At 47.1% G+C, this 18,602-nt stretch overlaps 4 protein-coding genes and 1 non-coding gene across 5 annotated transcripts in view; 2 read left to right on the top strand and 3 right to left on the bottom strand.

Annotated features, from left to right (window-relative positions):
• Positions 1 to 3,115: 3,115 nt before the first annotated feature.
• Positions 3,116 to 3,476, bottom strand: Pmar_PMAR025525 (hypothetical protein; the record flags this gene model as incomplete). Its single annotated transcript, XM_002765138.1, has 3 exons — positions 3,116 to 3,154; positions 3,202 to 3,323; positions 3,398 to 3,476. 3 exons carry the CDS (start codon positions 3,474 to 3,476, stop codon positions 3,116 to 3,118), a joined length of 240 nt encoding a protein of 79 aa, XP_002765184.1.
• A 398-nt stretch (positions 3,477 to 3,874) lies between these two features.
• On the bottom strand, positions 3,875 to 4,396 carry Pmar_PMAR025524 (hypothetical protein; the record flags this gene model as incomplete). Its single annotated transcript, XM_002765137.1, has 4 exons — positions 3,875 to 4,001; positions 4,048 to 4,105; positions 4,182 to 4,259; positions 4,351 to 4,396. The coding sequence occupies 4 exons, from the start codon at positions 4,394 to 4,396 to the stop codon at positions 3,875 to 3,877; spliced, it is 309 nt and encodes a 102-aa protein (XP_002765183.1).
• Positions 4,397 to 11,072: 6,676 nt separating this feature from the next.
• Pmar_PMAR025523 lies at positions 11,073 to 11,154 on the top strand. The gene has a single exon. It is a non-coding gene; the product is annotated as a tRNA-Ser (tRNA).
• A 3,159-nt stretch (positions 11,155 to 14,313) lies between these two features.
• On the top strand, positions 14,314 to 14,880 carry Pmar_PMAR025522 (hypothetical protein; the record flags this gene model as incomplete). Its single annotated transcript, XM_002765136.1, has 1 exon — positions 14,314 to 14,880. The coding sequence occupies one exon, from the start codon at positions 14,314 to 14,316 to the stop codon at positions 14,878 to 14,880; it is 567 nt and encodes a 188-aa protein (XP_002765182.1).
• Positions 14,881 to 14,973: 93 nt separating this feature from the next.
• Pmar_PMAR025521 (hypothetical protein) overlaps positions 14,974 to 18,602 on the bottom strand; it is a gene marked incomplete at its 5' end in the record, with an annotated part of 3,838 nt that continues 209 nt past the window's right edge. Inside the window, 15 exons of the mRNA XM_002765135.1 lie at positions 14,974 to 15,503; positions 15,568 to 15,738; positions 15,788 to 15,942; positions 15,995 to 16,160; positions 16,210 to 16,315; positions 16,373 to 16,448; positions 16,496 to 16,660; positions 16,714 to 16,788; positions 16,842 to 16,979; positions 17,180 to 17,254; positions 17,435 to 17,503; positions 17,574 to 17,654; positions 17,696 to 17,779; positions 18,083 to 18,187; positions 18,233 to 18,299. Of these exons, the coding sequence (XP_002765181.1) occupies positions 15,320 to 15,503; positions 15,568 to 15,738; positions 15,788 to 15,942; positions 15,995 to 16,160; positions 16,210 to 16,315; positions 16,373 to 16,448; positions 16,496 to 16,660; positions 16,714 to 16,788; positions 16,842 to 16,979; positions 17,180 to 17,254; positions 17,435 to 17,503; positions 17,574 to 17,654; positions 17,696 to 17,779; positions 18,083 to 18,187; positions 18,233 to 18,299 (1,717 nt within the window). The 3' untranslated portion in view covers positions 14,974 to 15,319. The remainder of the gene's footprint in view (positions 15,504 to 15,567; positions 15,739 to 15,787; positions 15,943 to 15,994; positions 16,161 to 16,209; positions 16,316 to 16,372; positions 16,449 to 16,495; positions 16,661 to 16,713; positions 16,789 to 16,841; positions 16,980 to 17,179; positions 17,255 to 17,434; positions 17,504 to 17,573; positions 17,655 to 17,695; positions 17,780 to 18,082; positions 18,188 to 18,232; positions 18,300 to 18,602) is intronic.

Genomic DNA, 18,602 nt, shown 5'->3' with positions numbered 1-18,602 from the left:
GTTTGCATGATGGAATCAGGATTAGGACGAGCAGTGGGAGGTATAGGAGGGGAAGGGTGAGTCGAGTGTGCGGATGTGGGGAATTATATGGTTGATGGAGACCTGCTGTGCGAGTTCGTTCGAGAACCACTCAGTCGGTTGATGATGAATCATTATCAATGGAGATGATTTTCATTGAAGAATGTCATCAGGCGCACTGTTGAGATCTTTGCATGATAAGTTTTGCAGTTCGTCGATATTTCAAAAATTCTCCCCTGACCAAGGTGATGTCCACCGGTAGACGCTCGAGGTGTGTGAGGCCCTCACTTCCCTCGAGTCACCCTCACATGATGCGGGTTATACTTGTGACCTTGTGTGGGCAACTCCTGGAGTGAATATCTGGAATTGACGGCATCATGAGCAAGCATAATAGGAGCATAACGTTACAGTACCAGGCTGACACACAGCTAGAGTAATTCACTGTGAGAGGTGTTGTGTCGAAGGGGAATACCCTGTGAGGGGTTATACATTATAGCTTGTACTACGTTGCTGGGAATGTCTCCCTCAATCGTAAAGAGTCTTGCTGTGTGTGCACTCCGCTTCCACACCAAACCGTACGGGGCTTGTGCCTAGCCGAGCGATTTTCCTGCCCACGCAGATCAAGAGGCCGACTGGATGATCCGCCAACACTACTCGCAAGATATCGTTCCTCTCCAGAGCCAGCACTAGCATGTGCGCGGCGGCACATCATGTGCCGACGCAATGCACCGATCAGGCAACAAACCATTCGGTGGGCGAAGAGTTCACCATGAAGGATACCGTGATGATGTAGTTGATCGAATAAGATGGATTACACGTTTTTAGTGAGGATGAGTAGTGTCCGACCGCGAGTCGTATAGTGACAAGATGAGGAGGCAAGAAGCTTCTGGGGGAAGAATATTTCTGTGCTGCGATAGATGCCATAGATGTCTATGCTGCAATATATGTCATAGATGTCTAGGCTGCGAAGATGTCATAGATGAAAGCTATGGGGAACTAGCATGTTGTGTAAACTCATCATAGAAGACGGCGATTGGCGGCCTGGGCCCAAGGGAAGTGTTATGGTGTGGATTGGGGTTTGTATCGACTCGTTGGTGTTTCATGACGATGGTGTGTTAAGCAGAGGAGAATGCAATCAACGCATACGTTCCCGTTTCCGTGTCTGGAAAATGAAATATGCAGCTATCGTGAGGCAGATGAAACCTAATTCGGGGTAACCATTCTCGCCGGCAACCTGATATGCCGAAGTGGTCACGGCCATTATCGCCTTCCACATATTCCAACTCGGGATCAAATCAGTGTACTCTTTACGAGCTCATAGTCTGATGAATCTCTCATTGACAATGAGTCATTGCCTATAAGAGGCTTTGATACACATTCTATTGTGCGATTGTCGAGTTCTGATTATGTTGTTGCTCATTCATATACAAGCTAGTGGTGAATACTAGAAATCTCCCTCGATTAGAGGGGTCGAAATCCCCTTCGGATTGTAGGTGGAGCCCTCGGCTCCACGAACATTCTTCAGGGCTCGGGCCCTTAATTTGGCGACTGAATCGAGTCGCCGCGATTCGACAAGTTCACTTGTCTCCGTTAGGTTGCGAGCCCCAATATTGGCACTGCTGGAGGACTTGAGCCGTCAAGTGAGCATCATCGAAACGAAGAGGGCTCCGGTAATGTTCATATTCGCTTTATAGTATCAGCCGCATCGTAGTTGATCACCTCAGGCAGATGAGGAGGTGACAGCTGCTATTGCCTCCCTCGACTTACTGCTCGAGAAACAGGCCCAGCTTGAAACAACAATGCATATCACAGTGGAGGGGATCGGCGCTGTACGCCAGCTTTGGGGATCGCAAACTTTGACGTCACAATGAAAATCAAATTTTTACATCGCGCGCGAAATTCATCCCATATGTCATGAAATATGGGCGTGCTGCAAATGATGGTTTTGCTCTGACGCCAATAACAGATGTGCGTTCGCAGTGTGTTTCCCTTGCCCTTGCATCTCAGGTTGACAATTTGTACACAATGTGTCTCAAAGGAGAAGCTATGAAAGCTGAAGTTGCTGCTGTTGCTGATTGCTTGAGGACTATGCGAGTGAGAATGGGAGAATTATCGCATTCGCTCGGCGGACCATTGTCGGAAAAGGGTACTTCGTCTAGACGTATCTTGATGTTGATTTTGCCTCTCTCATCGTGGAAGATCTTTGGGTAGACCTTATCATGATCAGAGTTATGAGGGGCAGGCGGAGTTTCTCGCGACCACGCTTGACGATATCGAAGCACAACAACGCAGGATGACTGACATTTTGCGAGACCTTCGTTCGGAACAGCAATGTCGAGATTAACTCCTGCATGAGCCAATTCGCGTTTCTCTCGAGTTTCCGATATTTTGTTGCCACTACTAGTGAGTCACCAGCACGAGTGTGGGAAGCGTTTGGAGCTTCGAGTGGCCCGAGTTGAGCCCCACCAACTTTGTTCGTAAACGAGTAGAATAGTTGTAGAAGATCTCCTGGGCTCATCACAATCGCACACTGTGCGACGCACAGTAGAGTTCAGCTTTCAAGGTTCGTGTGAGAGATAGCCATCAGCGCTAGAATGGCGCATTTCCGACTGTGCCGTTCGACCAGGTTACCTGGTTTCTCATCTACCTGGTCCAGGTAGATGAGAAACGCTCTCTTTAACCTGATGCTTCTAGTGGAACATGTCCAGTTTCTGCATTGGATGCGGACCCTAGGTTCGTAGGAAGCGCCGACGATTATGGCTTGCACAGTCGGCCCGGCGACAGAGTGACGGAGTTTATGAAGCAAAATCACAAGACTCGTCTCTGCGCTCGTCTGCGAAGGTGAGTTCTTTCGAACTATTTCACTCGATATGCCCGACAGCCAGTGCCTGTCAGGTTGACCTCGATCGAGTAATCGATGTTCCTCTATACTACGGAGTCTGTAGCTATCACATTGGCTGTATCCATTTTACCCTTGTTGTGTTGTACCAATTGGTCAACTGTCACCCACTTAGGGACTAAACACCACAAGGTGAATGAGATGCAGTGGTAGTAGTGGTGTTCTAGTGAGCTTTGAATGATCATTTTATATCATCTATTATTCATACACAGTTTCTTCGCTCCTCCAGTCACGAACCTGAACAGAAATTCATCATACACCAAATTATCAACGAAATTTGCTACTGGGATGGCGAGAGCCTCTCGATTCCTCCTCGTCACTTCTCGATCGACGTCTCCTATCATGTCTGCTACGCGATCGAGAGGCGCTGGACGAGTGGCCACGGCGATGGTGGCGAGAACGCGACCTGATGATAAATTCTCAACAACAACAGCCTCCCGCACAGAATCATATTATTCGATATCTATCGAGCAGTCTCACCGGTCCCTTCTTGAGCTCTTCTCACGACGTTTGTGGCGGTCTCCTTCCTCTGCACTTTCACTACTGCTGCTATCGTCATAATCGCTCTTATCGTCCTCATCATCGTGGTGGTGGTGACGCCTCTTCGAATGGTGATGATGATGATGCTTCTTGTGATGCTTCTTCTGATCATCAACACAACTGTTATAATTCCTCGAGACTACAGCCGATGGAAAGAAAGGGAACACCGACATCCAACAACTATCTTAGTTACAAATGTTCGCGCAGTTAAGTTGCACTTTCATGCAGCGCGAAGTCCCAGGATCGAATCTTGATTCAGGTATAATTCCTTCGTCTCCTCCACATTCAACTTCCCGAAAACAGAATAGCTGGGGCTCACGCACCACACTATCAAAAGGACCACCCCAAACGAGATGGCTCGGATAGCCAGAGAGTGACTATCCATTGCGATGAAGAATACATCATACATACTGATAACTACAACAACTCAATCCCTCCCCTCCATAGACGTACATCCTTCTTCTTTTTCTTCTTTTGAGCCTCCAAAGCATCGCTCTCAGGCTCTACCAGTGAAGGGCTCTTCTTCTCAGCATCGTGTATCAATCTGATGGTCATTGTTGTGTCGAATATCGAAATGAGGGTATCCCTACTTTTGACGCTCGAGTTGCCTGCCGATAACTTGCTCATACATCTTCTTCATAGTCGCCTCTAACAATAACAACAGGAATCGAACCCGCGACCTCACGATGCACAGCCCGACAACCATCCACTAGAGTAAAGTTACCTGCATTTATTGGGGCCATCCCTGCCTTCTCCATCTCTCTCTTCCTATACATGCTATCCCATGCTCCACTACGAAGACCTGCCTTCAACAAACAGAATTCTCACAGCGCCAACGATCCCATATTTCCATCAGAAAATTTCAACAACCATCACCCCTCCCCGGTGAGTACCTATCAGATTCCCCTGCGGCGAATCCGGCGGAGGGCGACCACTCATTTCGAGAGGACTCCAACAACTTCATCCAGTCGAATGCCCACACTCCCCCTATACTCAACACCCAATGAACAACTTCCGAAATATCGTGGCGGCTTCCTTCGCTACAGTGCTGACGATGAAGGTGTGTCGTTCAGCGCATATCAATGGACATCCAACCATTCCAAGTTTCGGCGTCAATCCAAATCGAGGGAAGTCCATATCTCCAAAAATTAATAGATTTGAGTCCTACAGGCAATTGGAGTCCGAAGCATGTGTGTCACTGAGGAACTCAACATCTACACATTCGAGTAGAGCAGTTCCCATCATCCCGGACTCCTTCACACGGTAGCCCAGCACTTACCCCCTTCACATTACCATATCTAGCAGGGTAGTAGCGAATGTAGTCGTCGATCAATGAGAGATCACTTCGATGTGGTTACACAATTGCAGACTCAATTGCCTCAGGAAAGCTGGAAGCTTCCACACCCACCCGAGAATTTGAAGTCCACAGCACAAGACAGGTGGATGTGAAACTCATATATTTTCTGAAGTGTCTGCAGTCCCTTGGGAGAGTTGTATACTTTCCATCAAAGCTTGAACCTATCAATAATAGGCGTAACCAAGAATCGAACTCACCACCTTCACCGTACAGAACGCGAATCATACCACTACACCACCCAACTGATTACTTGCGCCAATGTCTTGCTGCCACCTAAGCTTTCAGTTAATTTCGTTACGTCGTATTCGACAGTCGCACCTGAGACAGAGTCCTGTCCATAACGCACAACCTTTCAACATGTAAAACCAACACGATTACACACAGGGTAACACATTCGATGTGTCCACACTGATGTCGTCGGAGATGCTCATTCTAACCCAACTGATCAACTGCTGCTCCTACCCGGTGGCACAGCTGCCTGTTGCTCCTTCATGCTCTCCCGTAACTTCATCAATTCATCCGCAGTCCAGTCCGAATTCGAATCTCCTGCAGTAGCCTGTGGGGAAGTTGGATATCAACAATTTCGTGGCGCGTGACGCATTACTTCCCGTCCACTCCCGATGCCAGGCTCGCCTGCTGATGCATTTTGGTCCGCTAACAGAGTTAAATACAAGAGATTCCGCTGAAGCCGCGACAGTAGAGGTATTCGTCTGATCACGACCATTAGATGCTGCCCTCCCTGGCTCGACAGCGGCCGACCTTTCCACTGGGCACCGGTCATTCTGTAGTTCCTTCAGCATCTCTATCATAACGTCATTCTCATCCAACATACGTTTCAGCGACTCAGGACCAGTAACGTGAGAAGGTAGCTGGGCTGGGCCTGATCGACAACACCCTTCCATTGGAAAACAACTAAGGTCGACGAGAAGGATATACAAAACAGGAGCTCTGAATCCACCAACTTCATAAAAGCAATTTATGAAGCGAGGCATGGAGTAGAATTTCATTTTTCCTCCTCAAACCACCAGCCAGCTTGGGTCTATGCGAACCGTTCTTGGCATAGGTAGGAGTCCCACTGGTTCCTCCGTGAGCCTCTAGCCGAACGCAGGCTAGCATAAAAGGATGATGAACATTCGCGATAGTTGCAGTACTTAGTGGGCGAGAGCGAAAACGCGTTTTATAAAACGGAATCTTCAGTGAACAAGATATTCTTCCCAGTGTGTGAAAATATGCACATGGGTAACTACGTAGGTTAGTAACACTATAAAAATTCCGAGCGGAAAATTTTCAATGGTTACTGGACACTTCTACCCCAATTCATATGTGAACTTCTATAATTAGCTTTGGAAACCCCTGAGCTCAGTTGAAAAAAACCAAACATATATTCCTCCTACACTGGCTCTTTCATTCACAGTTCCAGCGAGAAGTCGAAGGGCGAAGTTCCCCGTAGTCGGGGTTGACAATTCCCATTAGTCCCGCTAGTACCACGAGGCACTCCATCCGACACTGCTGGTCGTGGACCTTCTGAGGAGCCTGGCAGTGACATATTCTGCATATCAAAAAGAACTGTCACCAGAACCAGTCTACTATATCAAATTTCGCCGATTCAGAATCCGCCCAAATGGCGCAAAACATATTCGCAGGCCTAAAGACAGGTATTACAGGTGATACCACTGGTAGAACAGACCACTACTTTACAACGGATTTGAACTAAAATTTGGTGGATTCTGCGAAATGCAGCAGATGTGCAGTAATCTGCGAATTGTTCTCATTCCGCCGAAATTGGTATTGGCAATAACTGCATACGGACAGCCTCCGTCGACTTGATCTTCTCGACAAGAATTGCGGACTAATTTGGAACTCTCAGTTAAAATTCGATGTCAGTCAAATTGCATGAAAATTGCAATACACGCGCCTATCCCATCGCGCGATTGCAACGGGGGGAATAACATATGTGGCCCATACCTGAGTGCCTCCACGTGGCGTCCCTGGACAGCAAATGAAATCCGTCCCCTCTGTTGACTGAAGCTCAGGATCATATGTCTCACTTGGTAGTACCAAGTTGGTACAAGGCTGTGACAGCCTGGGCCAGGCTGCCTGGCTGTCTAGCTGGAAAGCTTACTTGCGGGATCATCCCGACTCGTCCAAAAATTGCTGACAGACTAGGCTACTATTCTGTGGGCAGATCTGTCTCGTTTTAAACGAGGTTTTAAACGCACCTATGAACGAGTCATTTATAGGTGCGGCTCCGCGGCCTTATACGACGTCCACTGCATCATTGAGCGCAAGAGATTGCGAAGTGTGAGGTGTTCGGTCAGACTACGAAGATCGAGAGAGATGGATGGAAGACTTCAACACGAAGTGCTCAACTCTGAGTTCGTTCGTCACGTTAGCGCAATAGGAGCTGGGGAAAGACCCATCGCACAGAGGTGTTTGACTTCTGCTGACGCCTCTATTGACGCGATCAGTGCCGCTCTCATATCACGGGTGGAATACCACGAATTCCTGTTGCTAGAGCCATAACAGCCGAGTTGCAGAAGGCATTACCAGAGCTGTTCCGCGGTGGAACAGCTCTGGTAATGCAGCGAGGAGAGCTGACCCCTACGATCTAGTAAAACTCAACTGACTCAAACGATCCTGGTCAGACCAGGATCGTAAATTATGATCGTAAATTCTTGACTGACAATTTGGCATCAAGCAAAATGAAGAGAGGCACGTAAAGAAGGATGCTGGCACGGTTGGGGTTCCCAATGGCCATCGTGGCCATCGTGTGCGCCTCTGTCTTCCTGTTCCATGGCTCGCGTCATGTCACTTCGCAACCTACGCCATTACTTGGATTCCCTCAGTCATTTCTCTGTTTGTTTCACTTGTTCGCCTCAGCCCTGCAGGTACCACGATGCCACCGCTGCACTGGTACTGCGTGGCCCACGCAGCGTGGGGCACTTGTGGCTATGCGGCGACGAGGACGCTGATGGCGTCACGTTGTCGTCATATAGGGGCATCACTCACGGTCCGTGAGTCACGGAATCCGTGACACGGATTCAGCAATTTTGATTAATCCATTATCATTTGATGAATGTCATCTCCTTCCGATACCTGGTTGTGTTCGCCAAGTTCCTTGAGAGTCGAGGAATCCTCGACGAGGATGACGTCAAGGTTACACCTGACAATCGGAATCACCCAGTCTGGGTGACCCAGAGCGAAACAGTCAACTCGGTTTCGAAATTCGGAGTCCGAATTTCGACTGAAATTTCGAACTCTAGTCTCAAGTTCCGCGTATGGCTTTCGGCTCGGTTCGGTTGCCGGGGCATGGAGAAAAACCAAATGAGTGCTCCTTAACACTCTACTCCTGTGATGTGATTATATTTTGGGGACTCTCCATTGGGGAGGACGTTTTCGCGCACGTCAATTCCTCCATCCTAGGATGGGGGAAAATAGACATATCTGGCCCTCGAAATTCGAGCTTTGACTTAAGCTTCGAGCCCAACCATTCATACGCCAGACCCATTGGATCCCTTTGAAAGAGGTTCAACAGAATCTGCTAGGGAGCCGCGCAATGAGCATGCGTGCATACCGAAATCCCGCTGTTCCCATTTAACCCACTTCAGCGCCACAAAGCAGTTGATGTGCAAGCGATTGTCATGGCCAGACACTCATCAGGGGGAGTCGCTTATAACGAAATCATACTGGAATCTAGTAAATAGACCCTACATTCATGATAATAGAATGCAAGAGAGATCGATGCTACTCGTCAAAGCCGTTTCAACGTGTGTCTCCACCAGGGATTATGTTCGCTAGATTCCTTATGGTAAATATAAGTTGGATTCCACGTGACTGGAATTCCAAACAGCTCTTCGGTGGCCCTTGTATTGAAGAGAAGAGTACAGAAGTTTTCCTGGAAAAGGTGTCAACTGTCGAGTTCAACATTTGATTAAACATCAAGTTAGTCCTATACGTGAGATTCAAAATCACCCGTGGACTTTCCCCTTTCTCCCGAGAAGTCATCTTTAAGCACATCCTTGACGTTTAATTTCGAGGAGTTGGCAGCATGCATCAGGGAGAAGGTCAGGGAAAGTGTGGCAGGTGCGCTTAAGGACTATTCGAAACCACCAAGTGCTTCAAGCATCGTCGAGACTCCAAGCACCGTGGCTTCACCTAACAAGCCTTGTTAAACAAGGCTCGACTCAGTCTGGCAGCCAGACTCTGGCTAGAGTGTCGCCAAATGGCCTTTACCGTAGGGGCCCTACGTGAGATATCATTCTTGGGAATTGCTGTGTAGAATCTACACTGTAGATGCACCTCTCAGGCCTAAACATGGAAAACGCCACCGATATATTCAATATATTACATAAAGCTCCAGTGGGCATGCGACATAGGACAAACAACGCTGCCGAGGCGCTGCACGGTGTCCTGAAGTGTCTAATTGGTCGTCGCCGTCCACATGTACGATTCTTCATCAGATGTCGGGTGTACGTAACTCCAGAAATTCTGGACCACTCTGGACCAGAATGCACCGCTGCTCGCGAGGAGTCGGCCTTGGCCGACAGTACCCGGTCTGACACGGAGACACGGGCGAAGTTCGGGTTTCCGATGTGACCTTCGTGACCCCGACTTCAAGCCGATATGTTGCCTTACAGTAGCTTACCTCTTACGCCATTCATCACCATCTTATCAGGTCATTGACAGTGATAGACAGGCTGGTCAGCGTTTGTCTTCGGCAGCGTCTGGTTTTAAGTACCAGTGAGGCTCATTGAATGAGCTAACCCTGGTGGCGAGATGACCATGCCAAAGGCAACAAAGGCTGCCATCTCACCTCTTCATGACGTAGGAGGGATCATCGAATTAGATGAGGCATTTCTTAATGGCAAACAACCCAAGGGCCTACCAACAGGCTGCCTGGGTGTGCTCGGGGATGTCGTAACCCGTCATGTAGAGGGGTACGTTCATGTCCCATGCCATGGGTCCGACCCATGGTGAAACATGAACTACCAATTGGTACTTGCCGACATTGCGCCCGAGTTCATGGAGAAGATAGGGAGCAGTGTTGCCCAGCCTTTCACAAATTCTGTGCTCGTTGTGGTAAAGCTGATCATTTCGCAGTAGCATCATGCTAGAGGCTACTAGCATGCAGAAGCCCATCCCAAGCCTCTTCTCCCAACCGGAAATCTGAGGGAAAAGGGAAGCAGCAACCCAATCCTACAGTAGGATTCCTACTAAGGCCTCTTCCCCTACTAAAAACCACATCAAGAAGCCCGACGATGAATGTGCTCAAGCGCAGTCAGCTACAATCATACTTGATGGGTCTCTGGGATTACTTCAACCAGATGTTTGTGAAGTTTCGACTCCATCGACAGGGTTCAGGTTGGGCATCAAGGTTCGCACTGCTCTCCCGATTTAACTTCTGGTCCCATTGACTGGTAACGAGCTATTGAAATCGGAGGCATCGGTGGTATCTGCGTTGTGGGAATTTTTCGAATTTTGATAGCAATCTTTTCAGATTAATATTATTAATTTTATAATCAAACGCCATACTGAATCGATATCATTATAATCATTGATCATCAGAGACTAATGAATTCCAGATACAGTCGTGTGTGCGACGCAGATACCACTGCATCGATTTCTTGCTGTTTCACAGCTGGGTGGGGTTAACTCACGTAATATCTGATCATAGGTCATGATCGACAGTGTAGATTCTCCATCTTTCAAACGCCGATGTGCAGAAGAGTGAGTCACTCCACCCGTCCAAATAGTAGTCAGACTACTATTTGGACGGGCGGGCGAGTCTCGCTCATCTCAGATGAGAACGAAGATCCTCTCGCTGGGAACTTCAACATGGACACAGAAAAACGAAAGAGTTGCTCTCAGCTGCATCCGAGAGAGGGGAATCGAGGATTGTCCAAATCACCTCTCGTGAAGTTTTCTGTCAATTATTCAATGCTCGACCTCGTACATATCTTGACGTCCTTCTCTGGAAGCGACTCATCTCACAGGTGTGTCGGTGTGGGAATGTATGCACATGGTTAACTACATGTGTTGCTAAAAATGTGGAAATTCTGAGAAAATGTTGAGTAATTATCTCTTGTTTTTGTAAACTTCTACCCAAAACTGTGTGGATTTTCACAATACAGTTAGGAAATTTACGAATTCAGTTGAGGAAACCAAACATATGTTCCCACACTGGGTGAATGATTTTTCATAAAATGATATCCACACCAGTGTGCATGATGAGAGTTTTGGAGAGACCACATATCATCAGACAGCGTGTCCGAGTGGTTAAGGAGGTGGACTCGAAATCCACTAGGCTCTGCCTGCGCAGGTTCGAATCCTGCCGCTGTCGTTAGATCTGTGGCTTCGACTTTTGGATATTTTAGTACTGTTTCTGATTCGGACAAGTTCTGAAACTCAGAATCAATTCTCAAGCTCAATAGCGCTTGTTTCATGCGATTCCATCAGTGTTGGAATATATGCACATGGTCAATTACATGTGTTGGTGACAATATGAAAATTATTAGAGGAATATTCGGGAAACTATCTTTGGTTTTTGTACACTTCTACTCCTAGTTAAAGATTTCAATAACGTAGTGAGGAAACTCTCGAACTCAGCTGAGAAGACCAAAGATATAATCCCACATCGGATTCCATAGTCAGTTCGAAAATTCAAAATCAATTTGCCGTACATCCCCAACAACGTATTCGATATGGTTTCCTTGTCACGCTCAGCCATCATCAACATCACAACGAAGTCGGTATGATTATGAATGCCAAGGCCAAGGACCTCGGAGGGCTTCTCGACCGACCACTCGATGGAGATAGCTGTGTTATACCCAAACATTTGGCAGAGTACGCTCTAATTCGCGAATACGCGAAACGCGAATACGAACTCATGTACCCTATACTTACATCACAATATCGGAACTGTATAACTCAAATCTGCCTCACCAATGAAGTGAAATCGAGTCGTTGTTGAAGTGATCAGCTCTGATCGTTTCAATAAAACTACTGCTATAACGTCACTCCCAGATATATAGTCCAAGTTCAAACACCGCTGAAGCAATTCCACGTCAGAGGAGATTCTGGATCATCAGAGCCCTTTGATAGTGGCACAGACGGTCCGATCTACATACAGCTCCATGGCTATGACAAACACTACGACTACCATACGTGTAGGTATCTATAAGACAACATTGAAACTCGGCAAGGCTTCACGCACAGTGCTAATCCCTGTGTACAGATCGACTCTGTGAAATCGTTACCGAAAATCTCTCGCCTACACAAACCTCTAACCGCACCTTTTTTCGTATAGTCGGAGGCAACACGAAAATAGTACTAGAATTTTACGCTTTTCTCGACAACTAATATCAGGTTGTATCCCCGCGTTCAAATAGGACATTTAATCATCTCCCCCCATGAACCCAGGGGATTCAGGTTCGGGATGGTACTTGCTGAAGCAGCACTTGAAGGCTGGTCGCCATTACGCTGTATCCATACTGGGTCCTGATGTTGGTCCGGTGAAACAAATAGATCTTCATAACCCTACTGATGATGATTGGTGAGTGAGGAGGGCCTCCTCAGGAGGCACTTCATATAAGCAGTGTTGGAGAGATATATGCTCGCTCTTCTCAGCTGAGTTCAGGAGTTTCCACAAGCTAATTCTTGAAACTTACATAGGATTCAGGGTTGAGATATTTTTCCATGATCGATTCTGAGCATCTTCCTTTCAGGTTCGCAGGGACAGTCCTCATCAAAAGATTCACTCCAGAGGGGAGCAATGGGAGAAACGCGATGCACAGCGACGCTTGGGTGGAGTTCAAAGTGAATTATATTCCATACCGCACCTTGACCACATCGTATAGGTGAACAAGTGGCTAGTGTCACCTGACCACCCCGAGCAGTCAGTGGTGCGATCAGCGAACTCCCATTTCGTGGCGAGTGACGGAAGAGAGATCTCCCCGTCTCACAAAGCACTACCAAAGACATGGTGAACATGTGGACATGATTCGTATCTTTCCTCGACCAGCCTTGGATTTGCGTTAGATAGGTTCCCCCATTTTCGACCCTGCATGATGGTTATTTCACGGAACCATTGAAATCATTGTTTGTTATAATCATTTTCATTGTTAATCATTATTTCCCTTGAAAGTTTTTGATTGCCTTCTTTTTGACAAAAAGGTCATCATCATCGACGCACCCGAGGAAAAATCGGGGTGACTGTTTCCGTGGAAGCGGTCGTTGGGGTTCTTATTTTTGATACCCTAAGCGTCGGACCGCGTTGCCTCCGCTGACATCTGCGCGCTCCTTGTTTGAGTTCTCAGAAGTCTTTCTTGATAATCGGTTCATTAAGGCGATGTTAAGTTAAGTTTGTATTATTAAGATTGTATTCATTAAGATGTTTTGTTAAGATGTTAAGGAAAGGAAAGGAAAGGAAAGGAAAGGAAAGGAAAGGAAAGGAAAGGAAAGGAAAGGAAAGGAAAGGAAAGGAAGAAGGAGGAAAGGAAGAAGGAGGAAAGGAAGAAGGAGGAAAGGAGAGAGAAGGAGGACAGGTTTGTGTTACCACCGTCCACCGACCACTGACCACAAGCAGCGCAGGGATTATGCTGGGATAAGTAATGCGTCTCCCTTCGATGACGCCTCATGTTTCCTACTTGAGCCGCGTCCCGACTCCGCATCGTATGGCGCCCTCGAACGATTTTACCTCGATCGACCCATCGGACACATCCTCCAAGATTGATTCGCCACCGGTTAATGGTACCTCTTGATGTACTTCTACTCATCTTCAATAGCGTTCTGGTGATTGAAGATTCAACCAGAGTAGACACGGATGCTGACTGGAAGTTCTTGCGCCCGAGTATCCCGGCAGTGGGAAAGCAGAGAATTGGAATCAACTAGTTGAAGTCGATCCTGTCATTATTGGTGGATCACATCTTTGCTTTTCTGAGTAGAGAAATATTAGTTAATTACGTTTGATAACGATTCGGAAATCTAGCTCCTCCTGTGATGCGCGGAAGAGACTAGTTGTTAGAGGACTGTCTTTCAGAACTCAACGCGCCCTATGATCAATGTGACGCATCTCAGCGAGATAGGATAGCTATGCTAGCAAGGTCCCAAGTAGTTAGGTGAATGCAAACCCAAATCGTGAGCGGCTTCAAATCACACAAGCTTCAACTTTATACAGTATCGATCCGAGTTGATTCCGGAGACTATAAAGCAATCCGCTGTTCTATAGAGTCTACGGAACACTCGAGAGCAATCAACTGTTCATCCTCGTGGCAGGCTTGGGCTATCACATACCACAAATCAATGCTACTCTAAACCAAACAGTAGCCCTCAAACAGTACGAAGCATTGCCATCACACGGAAGTCCACCGAAACAACCAAATACCAAAACAAATGCATAGATAGAGCGCAGGCCAAGGCTTTGTGTCCACGCTAGCGCGCCTTGATATGTACTCCAAAAACGAGCAGTCCCAAACAGCGTCTTCCACCTCCTATAAAAAGCATGTCTATTGAAACTCACTCGACCGACTGCGAGTACTTCGGTGGTCATCACGCCTATGAGGGTATTCATTACGACAAGATGGACCCTCCTACTACGAAGGAGGCTGCCGAGTTCTCTAAGAAGTTACGTGATGTAGCAAAACGCAGTGTCGGTGGCACACACGCTGACCGCATCGTTGCAGCAGATCTCCTTCGATCTGCTCTGCTCGATCTCGCCGCTTCCAAGAAGAACTTCGGGGCGGTCAGTGTAGACAACTTACTCGGCGAGGACACTTCGCGCGTTATTGATATGATGAAGACGGTAAATGAGGAGAGCGTTATGAAGGCCTTAAACGAGTTGGTTGATGAGCTGAAGATTCCCAAGCCTTCCATGCAGTATACTCCAACCAACCATGCTGCTGTACATTTCGAATCCTCTGGTGTCGGTTTCTGTACTGAGTGTTTGACCAAGAAGGTTGCGATAATGGAACTTCCCTGTGGTAAGGAATACGGCGGTAAGGCCTATTTGTGCGAGGACTGTTACTGCAAACGTGATGATGCTGGCCCTCTTTTCAAAATTCAATACTAATGTCATTTTTTCCACCATTTTTTCATTTTCATCCATTACCTCGATTGTGTTGCTATTCATATTGCCACTATCAATAACACAACAAAATACAGCTTGAAGCGATGCTAACAATACCAACTGAATTCGTTTCCCGATGACTACGACGATTCGCTAACAACAAGCGTTGGACGTAGTAAAGGGCAAACGAGTTGTTCTATCATCTGTAGAGCACCCCTCAATACAAAGAGGATTTAATCGACATAGAATCCTTCCCGATTTTACTCAATTGCAGTTCACCCAAGACTCACAGTATAAGGCCGACTGATCACAACGATAAGTGGATGAGGAGAAGACGTAACCGGCCACGACAACAACGACAACATTGGAAACATCGGTCGCATACAAAAATGAGGACAGCGATGTAGTAATGAGGACAAATCGATCATAGCATCAGAGCTTGTCATAGTATCGGGTCGAATTCAGCCCAGGAAGCAACGTCAGAGGAGTCACACGAGCTACTCTCCATATCAACTCCGTCATCAACACCGCCTTCTGGGACGACACCAGAGTTCTCAATAATCACAACCGTACGGCGATTCTCACTACGGAGGGACCCGTCGACAACCAAATAGATATCGAACAACCTGAATAACGTTGAGGAAATGCAAGATTGCAAGATATGGTTTATTTTCCTCCTCCTCCTCCTACCCATCTTGAGTTCGTCTAAGCAAACTCTTGACTTGAGCCACAGTGAGAGTGAACTGAATGACACCTCCCTTATAATCAATAGAGAGGGCCTTCCCCGACAGCCAACATGAGTTGCCCGAATCCATCTGTGATACCAATACGACAGAGTAGTCGAGCCGTCGACGAAGGGGACTGAATCGGGAACAACACTAATAAGAGTAAAACCACAACGACCACTTACGTCGACATTAATGTAACTAATCTCTCAGGGGAAACACTATGTGGTATCAACGACTTCAATCGTATGCCCGCTCCCTGCGGATTTCCAGTATAAACGTCCATCTCAGCGGGCGGCGTTTTAGGAACTGTACACAGCCGAAGCTGACACTGGCCCGTCTGGAATAACACATACAACAACTCCATCCATACCACTCCTCGCTCAACTCACCGCCGATAACGCCGAGACCAACATCCGCTTGTCACATCGTATCTTCTGATTCTCCCTCACCCAATGGGTGTCCGCCAACCCTACACCGCAATTTTGCAGCAGGGAGTCTTCCAAATCGCTATAGAGTCGATCGATCGAATTCTCGCCTCTCAAGGGTATGTCAAATCTAAGCAAGTCAAGTCGAATGACATCGACAAAAGCGCGCGCCCGATTACTTTGACATCAACTCTCCTGTGATACCACAGTGAAGGAACACTGACAAAGACTTATCGCGATTGTCGTCCAGTAAGGGGTCGAAGTCGGCGCTCTGCCAATCAGAACCTAAGATTTGGTCAAGGAGTGGTATGGCCCGAGCGCGCGGTGACATACTATTCCTACCCACGGATGAGGCCGGGGAGTGGCCAATCGAGCTGCCTGCCTGACTGACGATCTCGGATAACAACTCGTCGCATTTCTGATGAAAAAAGCGTCAAAACAGCTTCAGCTTCTCTCTACCCCAACCTCATCTGAGAGAGGCTCGTCGTTATCCGGATCAAATTCAATTGCCGAAACTGAGTCGTCTTGGCCTATTCCGGAATCGTCATCATCGTATTCGCCATACCATCCACACGGCGTTTCATCAATACTCCCATCTCGTCGAGACCCTGTCCCTCGCCGTTGATCGACCTGAATACCCACATGCTCCTACCCCGCACAGGTTCGATCCCCGGCGACCCCACCCAAATTTGCAAAGAGTCGCTCTCACTGCCACGTCGTGAAGGAACCGGAGAAAATGCAGCAGGGGATGGACACGCCTGAGGGGAAAAATCTACAAAATTTTCCCGAAAAAAAATTTTCCGTGAGATACCTGCATTAACGAGTGATATTTCAACAGCACTTCTGGAGCACAGTTCGGTAGAGGCGGCGAACTCTGTGGTGACTCCTTGGGTTCATACGACACTTCATTTTCGACCACTCTGATTGGCATCGACGGTAAAGGTCCAACCTAAACAACAACAATGACGCAACGTCACGCGCCACAAAATTCCCATCGGCGAAAATTCACAACGAATACCACATTTCCTTCAAAACAGCCTCGAACTCAGAAGCCCAAGCCGTACAACAATTTACTAATGACGTCTTTAACACCGCCCTCGAAATCGAACATGAGCAACTATTCCTCATCAAACACTTAGAAATGTTTACATTTTGGGTGTGGACAACCTCACGCCTCTCCGACTCCAACTGGCATCCTTCATCCTCTAGTAGCTGTACTGATACCTACACACAGTGACAACAACAATAGTGGAGTTTCACGGCCACCCTAGTGATATGAAAGACATATTTCACGACTACTGCATATCACAAGAATATCGCGTTTTTCACCGAGTTTTACATCACTTGCGTAAAACGGGTAAAACTCCAATGACAAGAATGATGACGACGAGTTTGACTACTTACCACTCGCCGCTCCCCACTAGGTGACGCTGTTGCCGTCGTTGCTGGGGTTGGACAGGAACACTCAGGACTCTGAAAAATAGTACATATCCGGGCCTAATCTGTATCTTCCACGGTCAACCTCAAGATTCAACCAACTTACCGTCATCAGTGCACCTGAAGAACCTCCCATACTTTTCAAGGGGGTCTTTCGCGGAGTCGACATCCCCAATATTTTCCTCACCTGAAACCTAACTAACATTACCCATACCGTAACACTACTACATCATCAGGATTCTCTCCCAAAGACAGCAATACTGCAGCTAAGTGAACTGTTACCGCATCATCCTCTCTAGGGGCGTGCCCAGGCTAACAATAAACAACATGAACAATCAGGAACTCAAACCATGCATTTTTTTCATCCGTTTTTCGCCCCGTGAAATGTGTTCTTCATACCACGGCATAAACTCCCAGAATATTTTTTACTACACTCCTCAACCCTCAAACAGCCCGGGTATAACGCTCTATGTACTTCACCAAAACCACGAATAAAATATCAACCTCAAGAAGTGCTGTTCTATTTTGTCTATCACCACTCGCTTGCCGTGATTGGACTTCTATTATCAGGAGATTACTATCCTTCCATAAAATGCCATATACCTCCCTTATTACATTCCCTTGTCGTTGTCGCTGTAGAGCTTCCATCAGCATCGCTTTAGCTTTCCTCAACAACTGTTGTCGACGTAACTTGTCCTTAGTAACGGAGGCTTCTTGCACCTAGCGAACTGGTGTGATACAACCCCTTACCACACTTTGCATTACACAGGCAATGCCGTTATGAATGAGCTCGTCTTCACTCAGCGATTGATACACAGAGGAAGATGCACTCCTGAAATAGCAAAGGAGTGGTATGATCATCAGCACTGACAAATCAAAAGTCATATACGTATAAAACATCATCAGAGGAAACCCGAACATATGCGTGCATAAAAACTTCGACACTTTTCATAATAAAAACGACGATAACAGTTATCTACGATGAACCGAGCAGTCTGCACTTGCTGGATAATTTCCAATTGGCATGGTATGATAATAGTGGTATCCCAACAAAGTGAGTTATCAACATTATCGGCTGATATGATGGAGTTTCACCAGGAAAATTTGAAAAAAAACACTAGTGAAAACCGGAAAA

The sequence above is a fragment of the Perkinsus marinus genome (genome assembly GCF_000006405.1).
Source record: "Perkinsus marinus ATCC 50983 genomic scaffold scf_1104296975596, whole genome shotgun sequence".
NCBI lineage: Eukaryota > Perkinsozoa > Perkinsida > Perkinsidae > Perkinsus > Perkinsus marinus.
Note: the sequence above shows the minus strand (reverse complement) of the source record. Positions and strands in the feature narration are given on the sequence as shown.